The 26,379-nt window shown below is 48.8% G+C and overlaps 1 protein-coding gene across 1 annotated transcript in view; it reads left to right on the top strand.

Moving 5' to 3' along the window:
• Window positions 1-26,379, top strand: part of LOC140430265 (low choriolytic enzyme-like) — a 246,281-nt gene that overhangs the window by 194,819 nt on the left and 25,083 nt on the right. Inside the window, exons 7-8 of the mRNA XM_072517690.1 lie at window positions 3,433-3,550; window positions 6,946-7,124. Coding sequence (XP_072373791.1) covers window positions 3,433-3,550; window positions 6,946-7,124 — 297 coding nt within the window. The remainder of the gene's footprint in view (window positions 1-3,432; window positions 3,551-6,945; window positions 7,125-26,379) is intronic.

Here is a 26,379-nt window from a genome sequence, read left to right as displayed (position 1 = left end):
ACCACTGCCTTCTCAAGGACAATAAATGCTGTTCTAGCCAGGAATGCTCAAAGAACAAAGAACTGTACAGCACAGGAACAGGCCCTTCGGCCCTCCAAGCCCGTGCCGACCATGCTGCCCGACTAAACTACAATCTTCTACACTTCCTGGGCCCGTATCCTTCTATTCCCATCCTATTCATATATTTGTCAAGATGCCCCTTAAATGTCCCTATCGTCCCTGCTTCCACTACCTCCTCCGGTAGCGAGTTCCAGGCACCCACTACCCTCTGCGTAAAAAACTTGCCTCGTAAATCTACTCTAAACCTTGCCCCTCTCACCTTAAACCTATGCCCCCTAGTAATTGACCCCTCTACCCTGGGGAAAAGCCTCTGACTATCCACTCTGTCTATGCCCCTCATAATTTTGTATACCTCTATCAGGTCTCCCCTCAACCTCCTTCGTTCCAGTAAGAACAAACCGAGTTTATTCAACCGCTCCTCATAGCTAATGCCCTCCATACCAGGCAACATTCTGGTAAATCTCTTCTGCACCCTCTCTAAAGCCTCCACATCCTTCTGGTAGTGTGGCGACCAGAATTGAACACTATACTCCAAGTGTGGCCTAACTAAGGTTCTATACAGCTGCAACATGACTTGCCAATTCTTATACTCAATGCCCCGGCCAATGAAGGCAAGCATGCCGTATGCCTTCTTGACTACCTTCTCCACCTGTGTTGCCCCTTTCAATGACCTGTGGACCTGTACTCCTAGATCTCTTTGACTTTCAATACTCTTGAGGGTTCTACCATTCACTGTATATTCCCTACCTGCATTAGACCTTCCAAAATGCATTACCTCACATTTGTCCGGATTAAACTCCGTCCGGATTAAACTGCCATCTCTCCGCCCAAGTCTCCAGACAATCTAAATCCTGCTGTATCCTCCGACAGTCCTCATCGCTATCCGCAGTTCCACCAACCTTTGTGTCGTATGCAAACTTACTAATCAGACCAGTGACATTTTCCTCCAAATCATTTATATATACTACAAAGAGCAAAGGTCCTAGCACTGATCCCTGTGGAACACCACTGGTCACAGCCCTCCAATTAGAAAAGCATCCCTCCATTGCTACTCTCTGCCTTCTATGGCCTAGCCAGTTCTGTATCCACCTTGCCAGCTCACCCCTGATCCCGCGTGACTTCACCTTTTGTACTAGTCTACCATGAGGGACCTTGTCAAAGGCCTTACTGAAGTCCATATAGACAACATCTACTGCCCTACCTGCATCAATCATCTTAGTGACCTCCTCGAAAAACTCTATCAAGTTAGTGAGACACGACCTCCCCTTCACAAAACCGTGCTGCCTCTCACTAATACGTCCATTTGCTTCCAAATGGGAGTAGATCCTGTCTCAAAGAATTCTCTCCAGCAATTTCCCTACCACTGAAGTAAGGCTCACCGGCCTGTAGTTCCCGGGATTATCCTTGCTACCCTTCTTAAACAGAGGAACAACATTGGCTATTCTCCAGTCCTCCGGGACATCCCCTGAAGAGAGCGAGGATCCAAAGATTTCTGTCAAGGCCTCAGCAATTTCCTCTCCAGCCTCCTTCAGTATTCTGGGGTAGATCCCATCAGGCCCTGGGGACTTATCTACCTTAATATTTTTTAAGACACCCAACACCTCGTCTTTTTGGATCACAATGCGACCCAGGCTATCTACACCCCCTTCTCCAGACTCAACATCTACCAATTCCTTCTCTTTGGTGAATACTGATGCAAAGTATTCATTTAGTACCTCGCCCATTTCCTCTGGCTCCACACATAGATTCCCTTGCCTATCCTTCAGTGGGCCAACCCTTTCCCTGGCTACCCTCTTGCTTTTTATGTACGTGTAAAAAGCCTTGGGATTTTCCTTAACCCTATTTGCCAATGACTTTTCGTGACCCCTTCTAACCCTCCTGACTCCTTGCTTAAGTTCCTTCCTACTTTCCTTATATTCCACGCAGGCTTCGTCTGTTCCCAGCCTTTTAGCCCTGACAAATGCCTCCTTTTTCTTTTTGACGAGGCCTACAATATCACTCGTCATCCAAGGTTCCCGAAAATTGCCGTATTTATCTTTCTTCCTCACAGGAACATGCCGGTCCTGTATTCCTTTCAACTGCCACTTGAAAGCCTCCCACATGTCAGATGTTGATTTGCCCTCAAACATCCGCCCCCAATCTATGTTCTTCAGTTCCCGCCTAATATTGTTATAATTAGCCTTCCCCCAATTTAGCACATTCATCCTCGGACCACTCTTATCCTTGTCCACCAGTACTTTAAAACTTACTGAATTGTGGTCACTGTTACCGAAATGCTCCCCTACTGAAACATCTACCACCTGGCCGGGCTCATTCCCCAATACCAGGTCCAGTACCGCCCCTTCCCTAGTTGGACTGTCTACATATTGTTTTAAGAAGCCCTCCTGGATGCTCCTTACAAACTCCGCCCCGTCTAAGCCCCTGGCACGAAGTGAGTCCCAGTCAATATTGGGGAAGTTGAAGTCTCCCATCACCACAACCCTGTTGTTTTTACTCTTTTCCAAAATCTGTCTACCTATCTGCTCCTCTATCTCCCGCTGGCTGTTGGGAGGCCTGTAGTATACCCCCAACATTGTGACTGCACCCTTCTTATTCCTGATCTCTACCCATATAGCCTCACTGCCCTCTGAGGTGTCCTCTCGCAGTACAGCTGTGATATTCTCCCGAACAAGTAGCGCAACTCCACCTCCCCTTTTACATCCCCCTCTATCCCGCCTGAAACATCTAAATCCTGGAACGTTTAGCTGCCAATCCTGCCCTTCCCTCAACCAGGTCTCTGTAATGGCAACAACATCATAGTTCCAAGTACTAATCCAAGCTCTAAGTTCATCTGCCTTACCCGTAATGCTCCTTGCATTAAAACATATGCACTTCAGGCCACCAGACCCGCTGTGTTCAGCAACTTCTCCCTGTCTGCTCTGCCTCAGAGCCACACTGTCCCTATTCCCTAGTTCTCCCTCAATGCTCTCACCTTCTGACCTATTGCTCCCGTGCCCACCCCCCTGCCATGCTAGTTTAAACCCTCCCGTGTGACACTAGCAAACCTCGCGGCCAGGATATTTGCTAGTGTCACATATGTGTTTGAATTAAAAAAGGCTCAAGAATTCTAAGGATGGAAACATAGAAAATAGGAGTGGGAGAAGGCCTTCAGGCTCTTCAATCCCACTCCGCCATTCATTATGATCATGCCTGATCATCCAACACAATAGCCGAATCCTGTTTTCCCTCCATCCTTTGACCTCCTTTGTCCCTTTGTTTCAATATGTGAGCAACAAAAATACCAGTTGAGTATGAACAACATGATTTCAAATTGTGGATGACATACTGTGAAAATAATTATTGAATTAAACAAACCATTTTCCACTTTTGCAGGCAAATCCATGCAAAAACAATTGCAGATTGCTTTAGATGAATTTGGATTTTTGACGTGCGTCAAATTTATACACAGAGTATTTGAGGCTGACTACATTCAACTTGTTTCAAGGTCTGGGTAAGTGGCAAAGATACATGTACAATGAGTTTGGTAGACTCCAACCTGATAGTCAAACATATATTTTTGAGAAATCTTGATAGCAATTTGCAATATGTCATCAAAATGTATCCTAGATATCGCAACAAATCAAAACTGTGCAGTTTCTATCTCATGCCTGAAAATTCTAACAGCCATTCCTCTGCCCTCTTTGGTGTTCCCTTGTCACCCCAGGAATTCTGTTTGATCCGTTCCGTTCCATCCAGTAGTTTCCACATCTGCTGAGAGTTGGCCTGGTTTCTGTAGTTTTGCCATCACATTTAGCTGATGAAATATCAAATCACCCAAAATTATTTCTGTATCACACAATGTCTGTTTATTAAGTAACTAATTTCAACCAAATCACTGCCTATTTTCCAGTAACATGATTAAAATGATCCACTGAGTTTTTAGTATCTTTTAATAATTTGGTTAAAAGTTTTGTTTAAGATCTGAACCTGTCTCAAAAGCCTTACCCCAACTCGATGGGGGCAAATTTCTGCTGGGTTTTCGCAATCGCCCAAGAGCTGCAGCAACCCTGGAAAAAAGCGGAAATGGCAAGAAACGGGACAACCAGGAGAATCTCAGCAGAAATTTATCCCCAATACATTTACATTAAAATAATCATTGAGAACTTCAAGCCACATCTGTGCATTTTGAACATGTGCACCCTTTTCAGATTTTCCAAGTATTTCTTTTCTATCAGCATAACTGTTGCCTGGCCAGGCGACAGCTTGGAATTTCACGTGAAGGTTGTGCACAAGTCAACCGCTTTAAGTTTCCTGTGATAGAGGATTTAAATCGTACAAAAATTTTTAAAATAGAGGCTACATTGATCCGCATGCAGAAGGCTGTGTCACTTATCCTGGGAGAACTCAAGAGTTTCTTTATCCAGGAAGAAATTGGAAAATAAATTCTCAATGTTCTATTTCAGCAACAACCTTTATTGCACCTTTAATATAAGAAAACACATCCCAAGGTACCTATCTCGGGCAAGCTGTGAATGGACTTTACATTTACAACTGTCCAATTTCTAATAGGAGCTGATCAGAAATTGAGAGATTTCTTCCCTGATGCTTAGAGAACACCTACAAAGGTAGTTAAAAAGAATGTATTGATTGTTTTCAGCCTCAGCTTGTTTTGCCAAGTGATTTAAACTCACGTGGAAGATATTTGAATTATTGAAGTTTCCTTATCTAAATTACCGTAAGCCACTCCCTCTATTTCAGCTTAAATACTTCTTTACATATTTCAGATTTGGAAACTATACAATTAACTTTAGAGGTAACTGTGTGTTTCAGGAAATTAATGCTCGCTAAAATCTATTTAAAGCAGCAAACATTTTCTCAACGTTTTCATGTAGGAACATTAATTATTTGGTGGCAGGCATTGAAACACATCAAGGGGAGGTTTGGGCAGTCCAGGGAAAGAGACTGAAAGATGGAAATCCATCCTTCAGGGTCCTTCTCCCAGAAATATTTCTACTCTGCTCCCAGAATCTTCTTTGGTTTACTCTCCATTGTTTGTTTGTCCATACTATAAAGTCACAATATTAAAGGCCCTACTTAAATGCAAGTTGTTTTCCTCAGTACTGTATATCTCAGCAATGCCCACTGCTAGCAAACTTTGTTACCTCAGCCCAACTCTGCTTGACCATAGACACTTGTACTTTCCGACCACACGTGCCTCCATCCCAGAATAAAACACTTCCCCTCAATATTCACAGATCCCTTCCTATTCTGAAAATTGCTCCCAGTGCTCCTGGACTTGAATTTTCTCCCCAGATCTCAGGACCTATTGCTGAAGTGATCCCGAATGCTAGGATGTACACGAGATCCCCAAAACTACATTTACGTTATTTCCAGATAAGTCATCTTCTCTTACATTTCCATGTAGATTTTGGCAATCTTATACCAAAGAAACACAGGACCTCAGGAAACACTGGCACAGCCATTTATGATGGTTTAGAGCCACCTCAATCAGAGTCCATAGTTTTCTTAACTAAAACCACCCTCTGATCCTGTTCCTCTCCCAGCTCCCTACTGTTCTATTCTTTTCAGTGCCGGAGTGTTTTTTGGGTTTTTTGTTGATCCCAGGAGATTTTTTTAAATTAATTTTTGCAGGATGTGGCCATTGCAGCTAGGTCAGCATTTATTGCCCAACGTTAATTGCCCTTGAGATGGGGATTGTTTTCATTGTAATGCATAAGGCATCAGATCTGTGTTGATGGATCAATCAGTATTTTACTGTCTGTCCATTTAATATACATACATGGTGAATCCCAGCAATGCTATCTGCAGGTGGATTGATGAGGAGAAAATCAAATTGATTGTTCCTTTATATTTGTTTTTTAACCACTAAATGTAGTCTAATGACTACGCACTTCAAGACTTAACAGCACGACCTGGGGAGATGGTGTGGTAATGTCACTGGACTAGTAATCCAGAGGCCCAGTCTATGCTCTGGGGACACAGGTTAACCACAGCAGTTGGTGGTATTTAAATTCAATATACAACTCTTGGACAGAAACCTGTAATGTTGACCATGAAACTATTATTGATTGTCATAAAACCCATCTGGTTCACTAATGTCCTTTTGGGTAGGAAATCTGCCTTCCTTACCTGACTTGACCTATATGTAAGTCAAGATCGACAGCAATGTGTTTGACTCTTATCTGTCTTCTGAAATGGTCGAGCAAGCCACTCATTTCAAGGGCAATTAAGGGTGGCCAACAAATGCTGGCCTTGCCAGTGACGCCCACATCCCATGAAACAATTTGTTTTTAAAGATCAGTCAATGGTGGAACTACGGGCCTCATTGGCGTTTGCACCATGGAAGGCATTCAGCAGCAGTTTGCCTCAGCCTTGTTTCAAAGGAAGCTATGAAACTTCACAGGGTCCAGTGTTAATGCTGAGGACGACAAGGACACCCAATTATATGCCACTGCGCCGCACCTCTGGTGGCATAACCAGCCAGGGGCTCAGGGTACACTGGGGGATAGTGATGGAGGAGCCTGGGATACTATTATCAAGACAAGCTAAGACCGATTATGGGTGCTGAAAATGGGAAATTACTTGACCCACAAGTATTCACCTCATTTGCCTTGAAAATAGAAGTACATGTAAAAGAAATAGATCCTCAAGTCCTTATGCACGGTAATATTGTGAACTCATTTCTGAAGAATTTCGAACAAAAATATGATTACAATTTCACTGGAAGTGTTGAACATTATACTAAACATTCTCAGAAATACACAAAATTGTACTGCATATCGATACCAGAGGAAATTCCTCTCACCAATTAGTATTAATTTAATGAATTTCACTTCTCACATTTGGAAAGATAGAAACATTTATGTTGTGTGTTTTATTTTATAGATGTACATCGACTTTAGGACCAGCAGGAGGTCCACAGATCATATCACTGGAGATACCTGGCTGTCTGAAATTTTCAACAATGCAGCATCTCTTTATGCACACAATTGGTTTTTATCATGAACATACCAGGAGTGACCGTGATTCCTATATCGAAATCAAAATCAAAAATGTCCGTGATGGTAAGAACATTCAAAACATTCACTATCAGTCTTATCTTGTACATTTGGAACGGCATTTCACAGTTGAAACTGAAGTATTGTATAGAATAAACTACATGTACAGGGAAGACACATTAAGATTAGAATTTAGGAGGAGGTGGTGGTTTAGTGGTAATGTTGCTGCACTTGTAATCCAGAGGCCCAAGCTAATGCTCCACATTCAGATCCCACCACAGCATGTGGCGAAATTTAAATTCAATTGTTAAAATCTGGAACTAAAAGCTATTCTAATGGTAGCCACAAAGTCATGTCATAAAACCTATCTGGTTTACTAATGCCCTTTCGGGGCACAAAATTTGCTATTCTTACCTCGCCTGGCCTACGTGTTACTCCAGACCCACAGCAATGTGCCTAACTCTGAAATGGCTTAGCAAGCCACACAGTTGTATCAAACCGCCCTGAAGTCTAAAAGGAATGAAACTGGACAGACCACCTGGCATCGAACTAGGCACTGGAAATAAACATTATAAATAATGTTCATAAATAACAGGAGCACACCCAGCGCTGTCGGTCCTGCAAAATCCTCCTTAACAATGTAGAATCCCTAAGTGCAGAAAGAGACCTTTCGGCCCATCGACTCTGCACCGACCCTCCAAAAGAGCACTCTACCTATGCTCACTCCCCTGCCCTAACCCAGTAACCCGGCACATTGATCATGGCCAATCCGCATAACCTAAATGGCAAATTTTTGAATTTCATAAGACGAATTGTTTATTATTTTAATGCCCTTAGAACCATAAAATCCGTAAAGTGCAGAAAGGGGCCATTCAGCCCATCGAATCTGCACCTACTCCAAAGAGCACTCCACCTATGTCCACTCCCCCGCCTTACTCCTACTATCTCACACATAGATAACCCACCTATCCTGCACATCTTTGGACTGTGGGGGGAATCCTGCCCAGAGGAAACCCACAGACACAAGGAGAATGTGCAAACTCCACACAAACAGCCACCAAAGGCCAGAATCGATCCCGGGTCCCTGGTGCTGTGAGGCAGCAGTGCTAACCATTGTACCACCATGCCACCGCGGGGGCCTGTGCCAAAATTGGGAGAGTTGTCTCACAAACTAATCAGGCAATAGCCTGTCACAGTCATCCTCACCAAATCATACCTTACAGATAAGCTCCCAGAGTACCATCACCAACCCTGGGTATGTCCTTGGAGCCATCTGGGATGGCCACTTCCCGATTACAAAATGGACACTTTGCAAAGATTGCAGGGAAAATGGACAATACTGAGAAAGCAAGCAGGTGCAGGGTTTGTCTGTTGATTGGGGCCGCAGCTCCCAGACAAGCCCGAAACTGCTAAACCATTACCATACTAATGAGCCATCCCCGGGGACAAAAGAGTAACATTTAAGTAAACGATACCAAGGCAGACACCCCGGCGCCAGAGGAGACCAGAACAAAGCAGGCCAACGGCCACCTAGGACACGCCCAGCCATCAGGGCACCCACCCCTTTATTGGAGGAAATTGATAGGAACGATTGGGAAATGGCCCAATTAATTGGGGCCAAGTTCAAGACCCGCCCAAAAGCACGTGAAGCCCCTTTTGGGTATAAGAAGGATCCCCCAAGAGATAATCGCTCTCTTGGCTCCGGCTATCCCCAAGGAGAGACCAGCCAAAGCTGCATCAAACAAGTAAGTCCATGGTCAACGCACGCTACCAGACAGACGCTCTTAGCTGTTATTCCATACCAGTTCAACCCCAGCAGCCTCAGAACCGAACAACGGTCATCGTTCCTCTGACCGAGTGGGCGCCTGAAGCTAAGTATAGGCTTTAGCAGTAGTGATAGTTTAGTCTGTGGAGATTTGTGCATGAGTATATTTGACTGTGTGTGTAAATAAATGAGCATTGAGTTTGAACTTACTAACTGGTGTATCGAGTCTTTGATCAGTATTCGGTTTTGAACCTTGTGGCGGTATCGAGAGATACCTGACGACTCTAGAGCAAAACGTAATTAGAAGTAAGGAAGGCGACCATATTGGCCGCCATCTTCAGAGCCAAATTAAGAGAAACACAATTAGCAACATTTACTGGCGACCTCTGACGTGATTCGACTTAGAAGTGGCCTAACCACTCCGAGAGAACCCAAAATTTGTATTGGAATCCAATTGTAAACAGAAAAAACCACAAGTGTAAGAACAATACTGATCAAACCTCCGAGATTCGGAAGTGTGTTCATGCATGCATACTAACAGGGATATAACGTAAACCTGAGAGATTTTGTCGCGTAAACCTGTCGGGAGTTTTGTAGGCCGGAAATTAGCGTAAGCCGTACCCGTGTTTACATGACCACTTTATCACCCCCTGTTCCAAATTCAGTAGAGAACCCAGATAGAGAAAATGGCAATGAAGGTAATGGAATCCCTTATGAACCCCCAGGAATTCGAGGTCGCAGCGACCAGTAGAGTAGGACAGTGTCCTGTATGGGAAGAGGAATTCAGAAAGTACCTCAAAGGGAAAGGATGGTCCCTTTGGAGCGAATTCTGCACGATTGATGAAACAAGTCCCGGGAGTATAGGACATACCTGGTGGGAGAACCTGTCAGAGATCCACAAGAAGAACTTTGGGAAAGCTCGCAAGCCGATGGCAATCATGTCCTGCTTGGCACAATTGCGAAGCACAGAGGAGGTCGTTAGGACGCTCCGTAGAGAGCTAGAGAGAGACAGAAATGGTGAGGGAGATGTGAGCGAGTTTAAGAAAGAGAATAAAGATTTGAGAGAACAGTTAGCAGCGAGGGACAGAGAGGTGGATGATGCTAAGTGTGCGCACCAGTCTTGTCTCGCCCATTTGAGTAGTTTTCAGACGCAATATGATAAGGCCTACCAGGACATGCAACGTGCGGTCTTGGTAAGACAAGAAACCAAGAAACAGGTAGAGAAATTGCAGAAACAGTGCAATGATTTAAAAGCAGCCCTACGAGCATTCCACACTTCCACGACGGAACAAAGGCAGAGCTCCGTAGATCACGCAAAGTGCCGGAAGCAAATTGCAGAATTGCAATCTCTGCTTTCTGTCCAGAATGGGTTTCAAAGTACGTTTGGACCCCAATTAGACCAGGAAAACGGCCCCGATTGGCAGGAGTTAAATGAGACTGCCCACAGATACGTACATGGGACATGTATGCAAGAAAACCCCCAGAAAAGGATAGCACCCCAACTCCTGACTGAACAGGCAGAACACACCCCCATGAACCCTGTAACCACACACCGCAGCAGAAGGAAACGCAGATTTCCTGTATACAACCCCATTAACCGTGACCCAATTACGTGTGGAAAAATTACACCGTTCCTTCCCACATCAGATCTCCACCAGTTTTTCGCTGGAGTTAAACAGCAGGCTACCATGTATGGCCTGGACGAAAAGGAGCAAGTGAAGCTCACAGCTTTAAGCCCTGACCTTTCAGTCGTGGCAGCCCTTCCCGACCCACAGATTGTAGGAGGAGGCACACTCCAAGAAATGCACACAGCGATCCTAGATGCGATCGGCTATAACAGAGGAGACCCGGTAGAAGGCCTAAACAAGTGTAGGCAAAAGAAAACAGAGCACCCCACAGCGTTTGCTGGACGCTTGTGGATACATTTCACAGCAGTTTTCGGAGAGTTAGCCCGCGCCCATTTGTCCGCAGATAACATGGCCAAATGGACTCAAATCCTAGTCTCTCACGCGACAGATGCAGGACAGAGAGCTTGCACAAATTACGACCCCTCAGACGAGGCCCACAACGAGAAATGGGTTTTGAAGAGATTGTCCCGCGCTTGGGAACAATCAGTCCAAGGCAAAACCGCATTTGCAAAACCCGAGGAAGAGCAGGCAGACATGAATCCAGTTAAAGCGCACCAGAACCCCGCATGGGTAAATGAGGGCAGGAACAGCCCATCACAGCCAAAATCCCAGGAATGTTACAACTGTGGACAATTAGAACACTTTGCATGAGAGTGCAACGCACCCCAAAAGCAGCAGAGAAACCAACAGACAGGCACCCGAAATAAAAATAGGGCAAACCCAATCCATAGTGTTAGCACCTGTTCAGAGAACATAGACATGAACGGCACCGACTGACAGTGTTCGGGCTCCCTAACCTGGGTCTGCGACACCCTTTGGGACAAGTCCGGTAGACCGGTCGTAGCAGGCAAAGTCCGGGGACACCCCGTAGAATTTCTTTGGGACACAGGCGGGTCCCGCACCACACTCAATTCCTCCACGATGTTTCAGCGAGACACGTGGCCCACAACAGACAACATCACACTCAGCGGCTTTACAGGCCATGTACAACAAGGACACATCACAGCCCTTGTAGCGATACAAATAGGGAACATTACAACTAAACACTCCGTAGTTTTGGTCGATCTACCCCAGACAGCTGAACACATACTAGGAATCGATTTTATGGGCTCCCACAACCTCTCTTTTGACCCAGTTAATAAATGTGTTTGGAGAATGGCAAAGGCAGCACGAGCCCCCGGCACGCTCACAGTTTGAGACTATGAAAACAGGATTAGCTCAGTATTAGACTTCTGGTTCGGCCCTCGAGCCATTAGTCAGGACAAACAGGTTAGGGAAGTCCTGCAGCAACACAATGCAGCATTTGCACAGCACAAGCACGACTGTGGCAAAATAGCTGGCTTGGTAAACATTACATGGATCATGGCGACTGACCATTGATTACTGGGAACTGAACAAAGTAACCCCAGTAGCAGCCCCCACCGTAGCCATGAGTCCCGAGACCATGCTCAAACAGGGACTCCAGTCAAATTTTTTTTCTGTTTTGGACATTAGCAACGGCTTTTGGTCCATTCCAGTACCAATTCGCATTTACATTCCAGGGACAACAATATACGTGGACGTGACTTCCACAAGGCTGCCACAACTCCCCCTCCATTTTCCACTGACAGCTGGCAAATGGACTAGCAAAATGTTCCCGCCCCGATTGTCTGGTCCAGTATGTAGATGACTTGCTACTACAGACAGACACAAAGGGAGAGCACATTTCGCTTCTCGTCGAACTCCTAGCACTTCTAAAAGAAATTGGATGTAAAGTCAACCCCAAGAAGGCCCAGATTTTGCAAGAAAAAGTGATTTACTTGGGTACAGTAATCACACATGGTAAACGCGAGATCGAGCAAAAGAGAATTGACTCGATCGTCAAATTGCCCCTTCCCCAAAATGTCTCACCCCTCCGGTCATTTTTAGGACTGGTTGGCTACTGCCAAAACCATATTGATGGTTTCGCCAAAAAAGCAGCGCCCCTATCCGACCTTCTCAAGAAAAAGTCACTTTGGGAATGGCTTCCACAGCACACGGCTGCCGTGGATGGTTTAAAAAGAGCCCTCAGCACAGCCCCCGCATTACAGGTCCCAGATCCACTTTCCCCGTACACAATCGAAAGTTGCAAGCACCGACCGAATCCTTTCGGCCGTACTCCTCCAGGAACGCCATGACCAATTACGCCCCGTGGCATACACCTCACGCGTGTGAGATCCTGTCGAGCAAGGATTTCCTGCCTGCGAAAGGCACCTGCTCGCAGTTTTTTGGGCAGTACAGTACTTCGCCTACATTACAGGACTCAACCCCATCACCATTCTCACTGAACACACCCCAACACAGCTATTATTAGACGGTCGACTTAAAGATGGCACAGTCAGCCAAATCCGCGCAGCCCGTTGGACCCTTCTTTTACAGGGATGGGACATTACAGTCAAAAGAACAAAGACCCACACTTTCCTAGCCGATAATTTGCAATATGCAGGTACCCCACATGAGTGTGAGATCATCACCACAAAACACAACACAGGCCCATTTATACCTCAGTCAGCTCCCAGGAAAGCAGGTAATAAACCCCAGAGACCCCAGCCCACAGATACGTGCGCACCCCTGAAAATTTATGTGGATGGCTCCTCCACAGCTTTGAACGGAAAGAGAATAACCGGTTGCAGCATTTATGTAGAGGACGCGCAGGGACGTGCCCTTGAAGAGATTTCACTAAAGTTGCCAGGACATCTAGGCTCGCAGGCAGCAGAGCTGGCAGCCATAGCTTACATTGTAGACCACCCTGACTCGTTTCCGACCCCAGCAGACATCTATTCAGACAGTTTGTATGTCTGTAATAGCTTAACGGAATTCCTATCCCTGTGGGAAACTAGAGGATTTGTTTCCGCAGACGGAAAGCCCCGGCCCTCAGCCCCATTACTTCGACATAGCCTAGAGACAGACAAAAATAGGAAATATGGCATAATTAAGGTTCGCAGCCATCACCGTTCTTCCCCCCCGGTAACGTTAAAGCAGACGCCCTAGCGAAGGCAGGTTCCAGGCATGGTTACTTTTGGAATCCCCCCCCCGAGAGCACCCCAGTACACGTGGTTCAAGTCTCACAGACCAACATTCAGGATCTAGCAAAGGCCCAGAAGGAAGATGAAAAACTCAGGGAAGTTTTTAAAGGAACCTTCCCAGCCCTGTATGACAAGTTTAAAAACACAATCACCACACACGACGGTGTGAATTTAAAAGAAGGCATTAATGTAGTTCCCAGCCAGGACAGGAACCAGATTATTTGTCAGTTCCATGACAATCATGGACACCAAGGCATTGAACCCACCCTAGCCCACCTCACACCACTCTGCTGGTGGCCTGATTTAAAAGCCGATGTTACCCACTACATTGAAAATTGCTTGATCTGTGCCCGAACAATCCGGACAGATATGCAAGAAAGGCTCAGCTTAGTCACACCCGCCCCGTTAATGGCCCCAGGACGAATTTGCAGATAGACTACATAGGACCCCTACCCCCCTGCAGAAATGGTTATAAGTATGTGTTGGTGGTCATCGACACCTTCACAAAATGGGTGGAAGCTTTTCCATCCAGAACGAATACGGCCAAAACAACAACTAAAATACTAACACAGCACATCTTTACAAGATGGGGTCTCCCACGCAGTATAGAGTCCGATCAAGGCTCCCATTTTACAGGACGAGTAATGAAGAACGTCCTCACAATTTTCGGAATTAGGCAGAAGTTTCACATAGCATACCACCCCCAGTCAAGCGGCATTGTTGAGAGGATGAACAGAACTCTAAAAGCCACCCTCAGGAAAATGGTACAACAGCACCTGGGATTCAGTTCTCCCATTTGCTTTAATGTTCCTAAGAAACACGGTATCCACGTCCACAGGATACACCCCCCACACTCTCATGACCGGACGCCCCATGATAGGGCAGAGTATTTGTTAGGACTGGGTTTGGCCAGCCCCGCAGTCACCGCCCTCACGCATGAAAATGCTGTACAGCAGTTACTTGAGAATATAAAGGCAGCCCAACTCGCAGCAGCTGTGAGACTTGGGACCAGGAGGAAACAAAGCAAGGCTTGTTTAGACAAAAAGGTACACGCCACCGAGGTTGTAGTAGGGCTGCAAGTGATGCTTTCCCCAGTTCATTCCTTTCCCCCAAATTTTCCGGACCGTATTCCATTTCGGACAAAGTAAGCCCCTCGGTATAGAAGATCACATATCCCAATGGCAAGTCTGCGTGGTTTCACATAAACCAGCTTAAGGCTTATGGCTCGCAGAACAACCATTCACACCACATCTTGCTCGCAGCAGCAGACGAGCACGCCCCCCCCCCCCCCCCCCCCCCTCAGATGACTTATTCCTACCCTCCCCCAGCCAGTCCAGCCCGTCCTCGGACACATCTTCAACTTCACCCCCAGAGGCCCGACTCCGCCTCTCTCTTCCTTCAACCAGCAGCGACAGCGGCAGTGATAGCGACAGCAATGACGACAGCCACAGCACACCACGTTATAATTATACCCCCGCACCAGGCCCCACTCCCAGCGAATCTGAGCATGATTCCAGCAATCCCTTCGAAATCACATACATCAAAGCCTCTGACCCAGACCCACCGCCCGACGATTACGGATTACAACCTAGCAGCTCCAACCTCGACACACGATTCTGGCACCGAGACAATTCGTTCGAGCTCATCCGGAATGATGAGATGGATCCCAATTCATCCCAAGCAGCTTTAGCCAAACTACTCCAATCAGGAGTATGGCAGCCGGGAGAAGATGATGACATAGAGTCTGACTCCCCCCAAACTAATCCCTTTGCGACCCTGTTCGCTATTGGTCAATGAGGTGTCCAGATGATGGCAAAAAGGAACCGATGGAGAGATACGGTGTCCTTTCTGATGGAACCTGCTCCATGTTTGTTGCATGTTTGTTTGTTTAATGTACGTTTGTTGTTTGTAAATTTGAAAGTTTTTCATGGCCCACGCCACCACCCTTTTGATGCCCAATGACTGTTAAAGGAACTAGTTTGTCAACAGACAACCGTCCAGAGGAACTAGTTTGTCGACAGACACTACTCATATCTACTCTCCTGATTCGATCACGAAAGGCAGCCCCCACGACGACCACATTCTTACTCGTTCTTGCCGGTCGCTCAGGCAGTGGAGAAACGGCACTGGTACCCGCCTTGCCTGAGGACCCCCCTCTGGTCAGCTACGCTCGGGTAGAGCACATACGGCACTAATTACCGTCCTACCCGGGGACTCCACCCATTTCTTACCTGCCGTGGCCCATACGCACCCCATCTTGGCACTTTCAGTTTGAAATTCTTTTGTTTGTTTTTGGAGACCCTTAGGTTGCTTCCGTATGCTATTTACATCCTCAAACACCAGGATGGTGGATCGCACAGGCTGTGAGACAGCTCACACTATGTCAGTATTTTCTCGGATATCTTGTCCCAAATATTTTTTTTTTTTTAAATGAGGGAGTCACAGATGGTCACCAATCATAATGGGTAATTGGCAACAAAGGACAGACAGACAGACATACGAGATCTTAAGCAAGATAATAACAGATATTATGCTTGTGTCCTTAGAACTCCGGAACCTCAGGAACCCCAGAGGAAGAAAAAGAAGAAGACAGAAAGACGGAAAAGATGAAGACAACCTTCATGTTCACCTGGATCTTAGCGGGATCCCTTCAGTTGCATGCGGACGCTACCCCTCTGACCCCTACCACACAGGCCGTGAATGATTCCCACCCCTACCATACACTACACCCCGAGAGAGTTAACCCCGCGATAGTTACCGACACCCCGACCTGGTGTGACAAGTTCATAACCTGGTATTCACTACCGTACATAGTAGAATCACTCTTAGTACTGGCGATACTCTGCAGTGTCGTGCAGACACTTAGACTCAGAAAATGGCGAAGGAGAGCCTCCCGCTCTCGCACCCCGGTATACACGTTTCGGTCCCCTATTTTCAGACTTCACCAAACTCCCCAACCCCTTGAGGGAATTAAAGTGCATCCGTTTATCTTTGTGTGTGTTTTGTTCAGTAAAGAAATGTAAACCTCTGCGCCTGACTGCCAAGCCAGAGAAACTTCTGTTGCTGCTATTTGTACATTTAAAATGTTGTAGAATTATTGTTGATTGTTTGAGTGAGCATAGTTTACTGAGGACAGTTAGAGGTTCCAGTTTTTTATTTTGTAATGCATGCCTGAATGTCATAGCGCCCCGTAGAGTTTTATACTGTTGTATGTAAGTAAAATGATTTTAGGTAAAAATTGCGTTTCATAGGATAGGGCAGTGTAGAGCCCGTGAAGTGCTTATGGGTGCCCCGCTTGGTCAGAGAACGAAGACGACGCAGTAATGTGATTCTTTACGCTTCGCGTTGAGGATCACAAGGAGGGAGTATAGCCACCTGGGATGGCCACTTCCCAATTACAAAATGGACACTTTGCAAAGATTGCAGGGAAAATGGACAATACTGAGAAAGCAAGAAGGTGCAGGGTTTGTCTGTTGATTGGGGTCGCAGCTCCCAGTCAAGACCAAAACTGCTAAACCATTACCATACTAATGAGACATCCCCGGGGACAAAAGAATAACATTTAAGTAAACGATACCAAGGCAGACACCCCGGCGCCAGAGGAAACCAGAACAAATCAGGCCAACGGCCACCTAGGACATGCCCAGCCATCAGGGCACCCACCCCTTTATTGGAGGAAATCGATAGGAACGATTGGGAAATGGCCCAATTAATTGGGGCCAAGTTCAAGGCCCGCCCAAAAGCGCGCAAAGCCCCTTTTGGGTATAAAAAGGATCCCCCAAGAGAGAATCGCTCTCTTGGCTCCGGCTCTCAACAAGGAGAGACCTGCCAAAGCTGCATCAGAACAAGCAAGTCCAAGGTCTACGCTACCAGACAGACGCTCTTAGCTGTTATTCCATACCAGTTCAACCCCAGCAGCCTCAGAACCGAACAACGGGCATTGTTCCTCTGACCGAGTGGGCGCCTGAAGCTAAGTGTAGGCTTTAGCAGTAGTGATAGTTTAGTCTGTGGAGTTTTGTGCATGAGTATATTTGACTGTGTGTGTAAATAAATGAGCATTGAGTTTGAGCTTACTAACTGGTGTATCGAGTCTTTGATCAGTATTCGGTTTTGAACCTTGTGGCGGTATCGAGAGATACCTGGCGGCTCTAGAGCAAAACGTAATTAGAATTAAGGAAGGCGACGATATTGGCCGCCATCTTCAGAGCCAAATTAAGAGAAACACAATTAGCAACATCCTGTCCCACCGTCAGGACAGACCGACTAGAAGTCTCATGGCATCAGCTCAAACATGGGCAAAGAAATATCTCACTCGCTAACTCGGCTGAAGAATCAGTGCCCCTCCATGTTGAAGCACTGAGGGTGGTAGGGGCGCAAATTGTACTCTGGGTAGGGCAGTTCAAGTAGTACCATCACAGACCAAGCTGGCCGGGTCCTAAAGGACATAGCTGCTAGACTGCAGCAGTGGTATACAGTCGGGAGGGAGTTGCCCTGGGAGTCATGAACACCAGCTGTAGACCCCATGAAGTCTCATGGCGTCAGGTTAAACATGGACAAAAAAACGCCAGCTGATTACCACGTACTCCCCACCATCAGCTGATGAATCAGTACTCCTCCATATTGAACACCACTTGGAGGAAGCACTGAGGGTGGCAAGGGTGCAGAATATGCTCTGGATGGGAGACTTCAATCTCCATCGCCAAGAGTGACTCAGTTGTACTACCACAGAGCTGGCCGGGTTCTAAAGGTCGTAGCTGCTAGACTGGTGGTGACGGAACCAACAAGAGGGAAAAACATACTTGACCTCATTCATCCTCACCAACCTGCTTGTGTAGATGTATCTGTCCATGACAGTATTGGTAGAACTGACCACCCCACAGTCCTTGTGGAGACAAAGTCCTGTCTTCACATTGAAGATACCCTCCATCATGTTGTGTGGCACTACCACCGAGCTAAATGAGATAGACTTCAAACAGATCTAGCAACTCAAGACTGAGCATCTATGAGGCGCTGTGGGCCATCAGCAGCAGCAGAATTGTATTCAACCACAATCTGCAACCTCATGGCCCGGCATATCCCCCACTCTAACATTACCACCAAGCCAGGGGATCAACCCTGGTTAAATGAAGAGTGCAGGAGAGCGTGCCAGGAGCAACCCCAGGCATATCGAAGAAGGAGGTGCGAATCTGGTGAAGCTACAATACAGGATTGCTTGCGTTATTAGACAAAGCTAAGTGATCCGACAGCCAACAGATCAGATCTAGGCTCTGCAGTCCTGCCACATCCATTGTGAATGGTGGTGGATAATTAAACAACTCACTGGAAGAGGAGACTCCACAAATATTCCCATCCTCTATGCAAATGCTTCAGCCTTGTCTGTGACCTCCAACAACCACAATCATCTTCCTTTATGTTTGGCATGACTCCCCCTGAGTTTCCCCCAATTCCCATTAACGTCAGTTTTGCTACGGCTCCTTGATGCCACACTTGGTCAAATGCTGCCTTGATGACAAGAGCAATCTCTCTCAGCCTCACCTCTTGAGTTAAACTCTTTTTCCATGTTTGGACTAAACGCATCAGAACAAAACACAAAGCTAAACTTTAGCCAGAAGTGCTGAGTGGATGATACATCCCTGCCTCATTTGGAGGTCCCCTGCATAATGGTGCTAATTCAATTCATTCTACATGATATTAAAATATGGCTGAAGGGGAGACTTCCGGGTGCGGTGATGACCAGCTAAGTCGCACATTTCGGCAGCTCCCGGTGGAAAGGACTTTTGGGCTCTTAATAGGAGCCCCAACGGCAATTTTAACGGCTAAAAATACTGTGCGGTAAACCAGAAGGGAATCCCCCCTGGACACGGATGGAAAAAGGAGAGGAAAGTGGCCGGATTGCGGTGGATCCTCTAGAGCAGCGGCCAGGAAGGCAGGCACAAAGAAAGATGGCGTCGGAAGGAGGCAGTTTAATATGGGGCCCTGACCAACAAGAGTTCATGCGGCGTTGCGTGGAAGAACTTAAAAAGGAGATGAAGAAGGAGCTGCTGGCCCCGATATTACAGGCGATTGAAGGGCTAAAGGAGGAGCAAAAGACCCAGGAGCAGGAGCTTCGGGTCATGAAGGCAAAGGCTGCTGAGAATGAGGGCGACATACAGGGCCTGGTGGTGAAGACAGAGATGCACGAGGCACAACACAAAAGGTGTGTGGAAAGACTGGAGGTGCTGGAGAATAATGCAAGGAGGAAGAATTTAAGGATTCTTGGTCTTCCCGAAGGTGCAGAAGGGGCGGACGTCGGGGCATATGTGAGCACGATGCTGCACTCGTTAATGGGATCGGAGGCCCCGACGGGCCCGTTGGAGGTGGAGGGAGACTATCGAGTTATGGCGCGAAGACCGAGGGCTGGAGAAATTCCTCGAGCCATAGTGGTGAGATTTCACCGATATAAGGACAGAGGTCCTTAGATGGGCAAAGAAAACTCGGAGCAGTAGGTGGGAGAACGCGTTGATCCGCGTATATCAAGATTGGAGTGCGGAGGTGGCGAGAAGGAGGGCAAGCTTTAATCGGGCCAAGGCGGTGCTGCACAAAAGGAAGGTTAAATTTGGAATGCTGCAGCCGGCAAGACTGTGGGTCACACATCAAGGGAAACACCACTACTTTGAAACGGCAGAAGAGGCGTGGACATTTATTGTCGAGGAGAAACTGGAATAAGCGGGCTAGAAAAAGAACATTTGGGACAAAGTGGTGGGGCGAATATGTGGGGTGAAGAGGGGGAAAAGGGGGAAGAGATGATTTCCCAAGTTGTCAATCCTGCGACCCTGTAACTTTTCTCTCTTCCCCATGTCGTGGGGGAGGGGGTGAGGGAGGATGAGGAGCTGTGGGCGCCGGCCATTGGGGGCGGGGCCAAATGGGAAGCGCGGGCTTTGTTCCCGCGCTACGGTAATCATGGCGGGAACAGGGAAGCAGGAAGGAGGGGGCCTCGCACAGTGGGAGCCGAGGTCACGGGGGGAAGCCGAGGTCGGCCAGAGTTTGCTGACTTCTGGAAGCAACATGGGGGGTGCAATTACGCTAGTGAGGGATCTAGCGGGGGGGGTGGGGGGATGGGGGGTTAACTGGGTTGCTGCTGCTGGGGAGAAGGGGGAGCTGGTATGGGGTGGGGTGGTCAGGGCAGGAGGGCGCCGTTGGGGGGAGATACGGCTACGTGGGAACCGGGTGAGGAGCTGGATTGAAAAAGGAGATGGCTAGTCGACAAAGGGGGGGGTAAAGAGCCCCCCAACCCGGCTGATCACGTGGAATGTGAGAGGGCTGAACGGGCCGATAAAGAGGGCACGGGTACTCGCACACCTAAAGAAACTTAAGGCAGATGTGGTTATGCTGCAGGAGACGCATCTGAAACTGATAGACCAGGTCAGACGACGCAAAGGATGGGTGGGGCAGGTGTTTCATTCGGGGCTAGACGCAAAAAACAGGGGGGTGGCTATACTAGTGGGGAAGCGGGTAATGTTTGAGGCAAAGACCATAGTGGCGGATAGTGGGGGCAGATACGTGATGGTGAGTGGCAAATTGCAAGGGGAGGCGGTGGTCTTAGTGAACGTATATGCCCCGAACTGGGATGATGCCAACTTTATGAGGCGTATGTTAGGACGTATCCCGGACCTAGAGGTAGGGAAGTTGGTAATGGGTGGAGATTTTAACACGGTGCTGGACCCAGGGCTGGACAGATCGAGGTCCAGGACCGGAAGGAGGCCGGCTGCAGCTAGGATGCTTAAGGACTTTATGGAGCAGATGGGAGGAGTAGACCCCTGGAGATTTAGTAGACCTAGGAGTAAGGAGTTTTCGTTTTTCTCCTATGTCCACAAAGTTTATTCACGGATAGCCTTTTTTGTTTTGGGAAGGGCACTGATCCCGAAGGTGACGGGGACGGAGTACACGGCTATAGCTATTTCGGATCACGCTCCACATTGGGTGGACCTGGAGATAGGGGAGGAAAAAGAACAGCGTCCACCCTGGAGAATGGACATGGGATTATTGGCAGACGAGGGGGTGTATTGAAAGGTACTTGGAACTCAATGATAATGGGGAGGTTCAGGTGGGAGTGGTCTGGGAGGCGCTGAAGGCAGTGGTTAGAGGGGAGCTGATATCTATTAGGGCACATAAAGGAAAGCAGGAGGGTAGGGAAAGGGAGCGGTTGTTGAAAGAACATCTGAGGGTGGACAGACAATATGCGGAGGCACCGGAGGAGGGACTGTACAGGGAAAGGCAAAGGCTACATGTAGAATTTGACTTGTTGACTACGGGTAATGCAGAGGCACAATGGAGGAAGGCACAGGGTGTACAGTACGAATATGGGGAGAAGGCGAGCAGGTTGCTGGCCCACCAACTGAGGAAAAGGGGAGCAGCGAGGGAGATAGGGGGGGTGAGAGATGAGGAGGCAGAGATGGAGCGGGGAGCGGAGAGAGTGAATGGAGTGTTCAAGGCATTTTATGAAAGATTATATGAAGCTCAGCCCCCGGATGGGAAGGAGAGAATGATGTGCTTTCTGGATCAGCTGGAATTTCCTAAGGTGGAGGAGCAGGAGAGGGCGGGACTGGGAGCACAGATTGAGACGGAGGAAGGAGTGAAAGGGATTGGGAGCATGCAGGCGGGGAAGGCCCCGGGACCAGACGGATTCCCAGTTGAATTCTATAGGAAATATATGGACTTGCTGGCCCCGCTACTGATGAGAACCTTTAATGAGGCGAGGGAAAGGGGGCAGCTGCCCCTGACTATGTCAGAGGCAACGATATCGCTCCTCCTAAAGAAGGAAAAAGACCCGCTGCAATGCGGGTCCTATAGGCCTATTTCCCTCCTGAATGTGGACGCTAAGATTCTGGCCAAGGTAATGGCAACGAGGATAGAGGATTGTGTCCCGGGGCTGGTTCATGAGGACCAAACTGGGTTTGTGAAGGGGAGACAGCTGAATACAAATATACGGAGGCTGCTAGGGGTAATGATAATGCCCCCACCAGAGGGGGAAGCGGAGATAGTGGTGGCGATGGATGCCGAGAAAGCATTTGATAGAGTGGAGTGGGATTATTTGTGGGGGCGATTTGGCTTTGGAGATGGGTATATCAGATGGGTACAGTTGCTGTATAGGGCCCCGATGGCGAGCGTGGTCACGAATTGACGGGGGTCTGATTATTTTCGGCTCCATAGAGGGACGAGGCAGGGATGTCCTCTGTCCCCGTTATTGTTTGCACTGGCGATTGAGCCCCTGGCCATAGCATTGAGGGGTTCCAGGAAGTGGAGGGGAGTACTCGGGGGAGGAGAAGAACACCGGGTATCTCTGTATGCGGATGATTTGTTGCTATATGTGGCAGACCCGGCGGAGGGGATGCCAGAGATAATGCGGATACTTGGGGAGTTTGGGGATTTTTCAGGGTATAAATTGAACATGGGGAAAAGTGAGTTGTTTGTGGTGCATCCAGGGGAGCAGAGCAGAGAAATAGAGGATTTACCGTTGAGGAAGGTAACAAGGGACTTTCGGTACTTGGGGATCCAGATAGCCAAGAATTGGGGTACATTACTGTAGCACACAAAGACTCACGAGAGACGAATAGAGATGAAGTCGATGAGGCTTTATTAAGCGTGACTTGTTCCCCGCAGTTCAGTAACAGACTGGCCTGCGGGGGAGAACTCCTGGTTCTTATACTCCACCTTCAGGGCGGAGCTAGAGGTCAACAGCCAACCAGGACCCGGGATCTGTCAGCCAATGACATCACGGCTTCACAGTCCCACATGACCCCTAATGCATACTACCACATTCACCCCTTGTTAAAAATGAACCCGGCGGGGTGGTGCTTCGCATGGTGGTAGGGGTTTACAAGGCTGGTCCTGGGAGGAAAACTTTTGCATGTCATCACAATATGTACAGAGGTTTTTTTTTGTTTTTAACTATTTACAGTAAAAGGGGGAAAAAGAAAAAGTTCTCGTTAAAGTCCACAACATTGTAGTGTTACATCGATGCCACGAGTCGGTCGGGCGGTCTGGTCGTCCTGGTCGATCGCCTCGGCCCCGGTGGTGGTGCTTGTTCCAGTGTTGTCGTCTCCGGGAGCCTTGCGGTTTCTGCGTCAGCTTCACTTCTGGTCGGACCTGGGAGGAGGACCGATCCTCCCGGGAAGGGGGCGCTCGCGGGGTGCGCCGGTGGCAGGGAGGGGGGGGATTGGTGTCGGGGGGGTGTGCGTGTTGCCGGCGGGTGCCAGATCTCGCAGGGAGACCGTGTCCTGTCGGCCGTCGGGGTACTCCACGTAAGCGTACTGCGGGTTCGCGTGGAGGAGGCGAACCCTCTCGACCAACGGGTCCGACTTGTGCGCCCGCACATGTTTTCGGAGCAAGATGGGTCCTGGAACCGCCAGCCAGGTCGGCAGCGACGTTCCAGAGGAGGACTTCCTGGGGAAGACAAGGACACGCTCATGAGGCGTTTAATTAGTGCTCGTACATAATAGCGACCGGATGGAGTGGAGAGCGTCCGGGAGGACCTCCTGCCACCGTGAAACTGGGAGGTCCCTGGACCGTAGGGCCAGTAGGATGGTCTTCCAGACCGTGCCGTTCTCCCTCTCTACTTGCCCGTTCCCCCGGGGGTTGTAGCTGGTCGTCCTGCTCGAGGCTATACCGTTGCTGAACAGGAACTGGCGCAGCTCGTCACTCATGAAGGAGGACCCCCTGTCGCTGTGGACGTATGCGGGGCAACCGAACAGTGTGAATATGGTGTTAAGGGCTTTAATGACTGTGGCCGCTGTCATGTCAGGGCAGGGGATGGCGAAGGGGAAACGGGAGTACTCGTCCACCACATTCAGGAAGTATGTGTTGCGGTCGGTGAGGGGAGGGGCCCTTTGAAATCCAGACTAAGGCGTTCAAAGGGACGGGAAGCCTTGATCAGGTGCGCATCATCCGGCCTGAAAAAGTGCGGTTTGCACTCTTCGCAGATGTGGCAGTTCCTTGTGACTGTACGGACCTCCTCCACAGAGTAGGGGAGGTTGCGGGACTTTATAAAGTGGTAGAACCGAGTGACCCCCGGGTGGCAGAGGTCCTCGTGGAGGGTTTGGAGGCGGTTAATTTGTGCGTTAGCACATGTGCCGCGGGATAGGGCATCGGACGGCTCGTTCAGTTTTCCGGGACAGTACAGGATCTCATAGTTGAAGGTGGAGAGCTCGATCCTCCACCTTAAGATCTTGTCGTTTTTAATTTTGCCCCGCTGTGCATTGTCGAACATGAAAGCTACCGACCGTTGGTCCGTGAGGAGAGTGAATCTCCTGCCGGCCAGGTAATGCCTCCAATGTCGCACAGCTTCCACTATGGCTTGGGCTTCCTTTTCCACTGAGGAGTGGCGGATTTCTGAAGCGTGGAGGGTTCGGGAGAAAAAGGCCACGGGCCTGCCCGCTTGGTTAAGGGTGGCCGCTAGAGCTACATCGGAGGCGTCGCTCTCGACCTGGAAGGGGAGGAACTCGTCGATGGCGCGCATCGTGGCCTTTGCGATATCCGCTTTGATGCGGCTGAAGGCCTGGCAAGCCTCTGTCGACAGAGGGAAGGTCGTGGTCTGTATTAGGGGGCGGGCCTTGTCTGCGTACTGGGGGACCCACTGGGCGTAATATGAAAAGAACCCCAGGCAGCGTTTTAGGGCTTTTGAGCAGTGAGGGAGGGGAAATTCCATGAGGGGGCGCATGCGTCCGGGGTCGGGGCCTATTATCCCATTGCGCACTACATATCCCAAGATGGCTAACCGGTTTGTGCTAAAAACGCACTTGTCCTCGTTGTATGTGAGGTTCAAGGCTTTAGCGGTCTGGAGGAATTTTTGGAGGTTGGCGTCGTGGTCCTGCTGATCGTGGCCGCAGATGGTTACGTTGTCGAGGTACGGGAACGTGGCCTGCAACCCGTGTTGATCAACCATTCGGTCCATCTCTCGTTGGAAGACCGAGACCCCGTTTGTGACGCCAAATGGGACCCTTAGGAAGTGGTATAATCGCCCGTCTGCCTCGAAGGCTGTGTACTTGCGGTCACTTGGGCGGATGGGGAGCTGATGGTAGGCGGACTTGAGGTCCACGGTGGAGAAGACCTTATATTGGGCAATCCGATTGACCATGTCGGATATGCGGGGGAGAGGGTACGCATCTAGTTGTGTGTACCTGTTGATGGTCTGGCTATAGTCTATGACCATCCTTTGCTTCTCCCCTGTCTTTACTACTACCACCTGTGCTCTCCAGGGACTATTGCTGGCCTGGATTATGCCTTCCTTCAGTAGCCGCTGGACTTCGGACCGAATGAATGTCCGGTCCTGGGCGCTGTACCGTCTGCTCCTACTGGCGACGGGTTTGCAATCCGGGGTGAGGTTTGCAAACAAGGATGGGGGCTCAACCTTGAGGGTTGCGAGGCCGCAGATAGTGAGTGGGGGTATTGGGCCGCCGAATTTGAAGGTCAGGCTCTGCAGATTGCACTGGAAGTCTAATCCCAGTAATGTGGGCGCGCAGAGTTGGGGAAGGACGTAGAGCCTGTAGTTTTAAACTCCCTCCCTTGCACCGTTAGGGTCACTATGCAGAAGCCTTTAATCTGTACGGAGTGGGATCCTGCAGCTAGGGAAATCTTTTGCGCACTGGGACGGATGGTCAAAAAACAGCGTCTTACCGTGTCGGGGTGGATGAAGCTTTCTGTGCTCCCGGAGTCGACCAGGCATGGTGTCTCGTGCCCGTTTATCAGCACCATTGTTGTCGTCGTCTGGAGCGTCCGGGGCCGTGCTTGGTCCAGCGTCATTGAGGCCAGACGTGATCGTAGTGCTTGAGCGTCTTCCTCGAACTCCGTGGAGCCGTCGACACTGGGGTCCGTTGTTGCCGTCCAAGATGGCGGCGGGGGTGAACAAA

This window comes from Scyliorhinus torazame, chromosome 10 (assembly GCF_047496885.1).
Source record: "Scyliorhinus torazame isolate Kashiwa2021f chromosome 10, sScyTor2.1, whole genome shotgun sequence".
Lineage (NCBI taxonomy): Eukaryota > Metazoa > Chordata > Chondrichthyes > Carcharhiniformes > Scyliorhinidae > Scyliorhinus > Scyliorhinus torazame.
The sequence above is the reverse complement of the archived record's forward strand: the minus strand, read 5'-3'. Positions and strand labels throughout refer to the sequence as shown.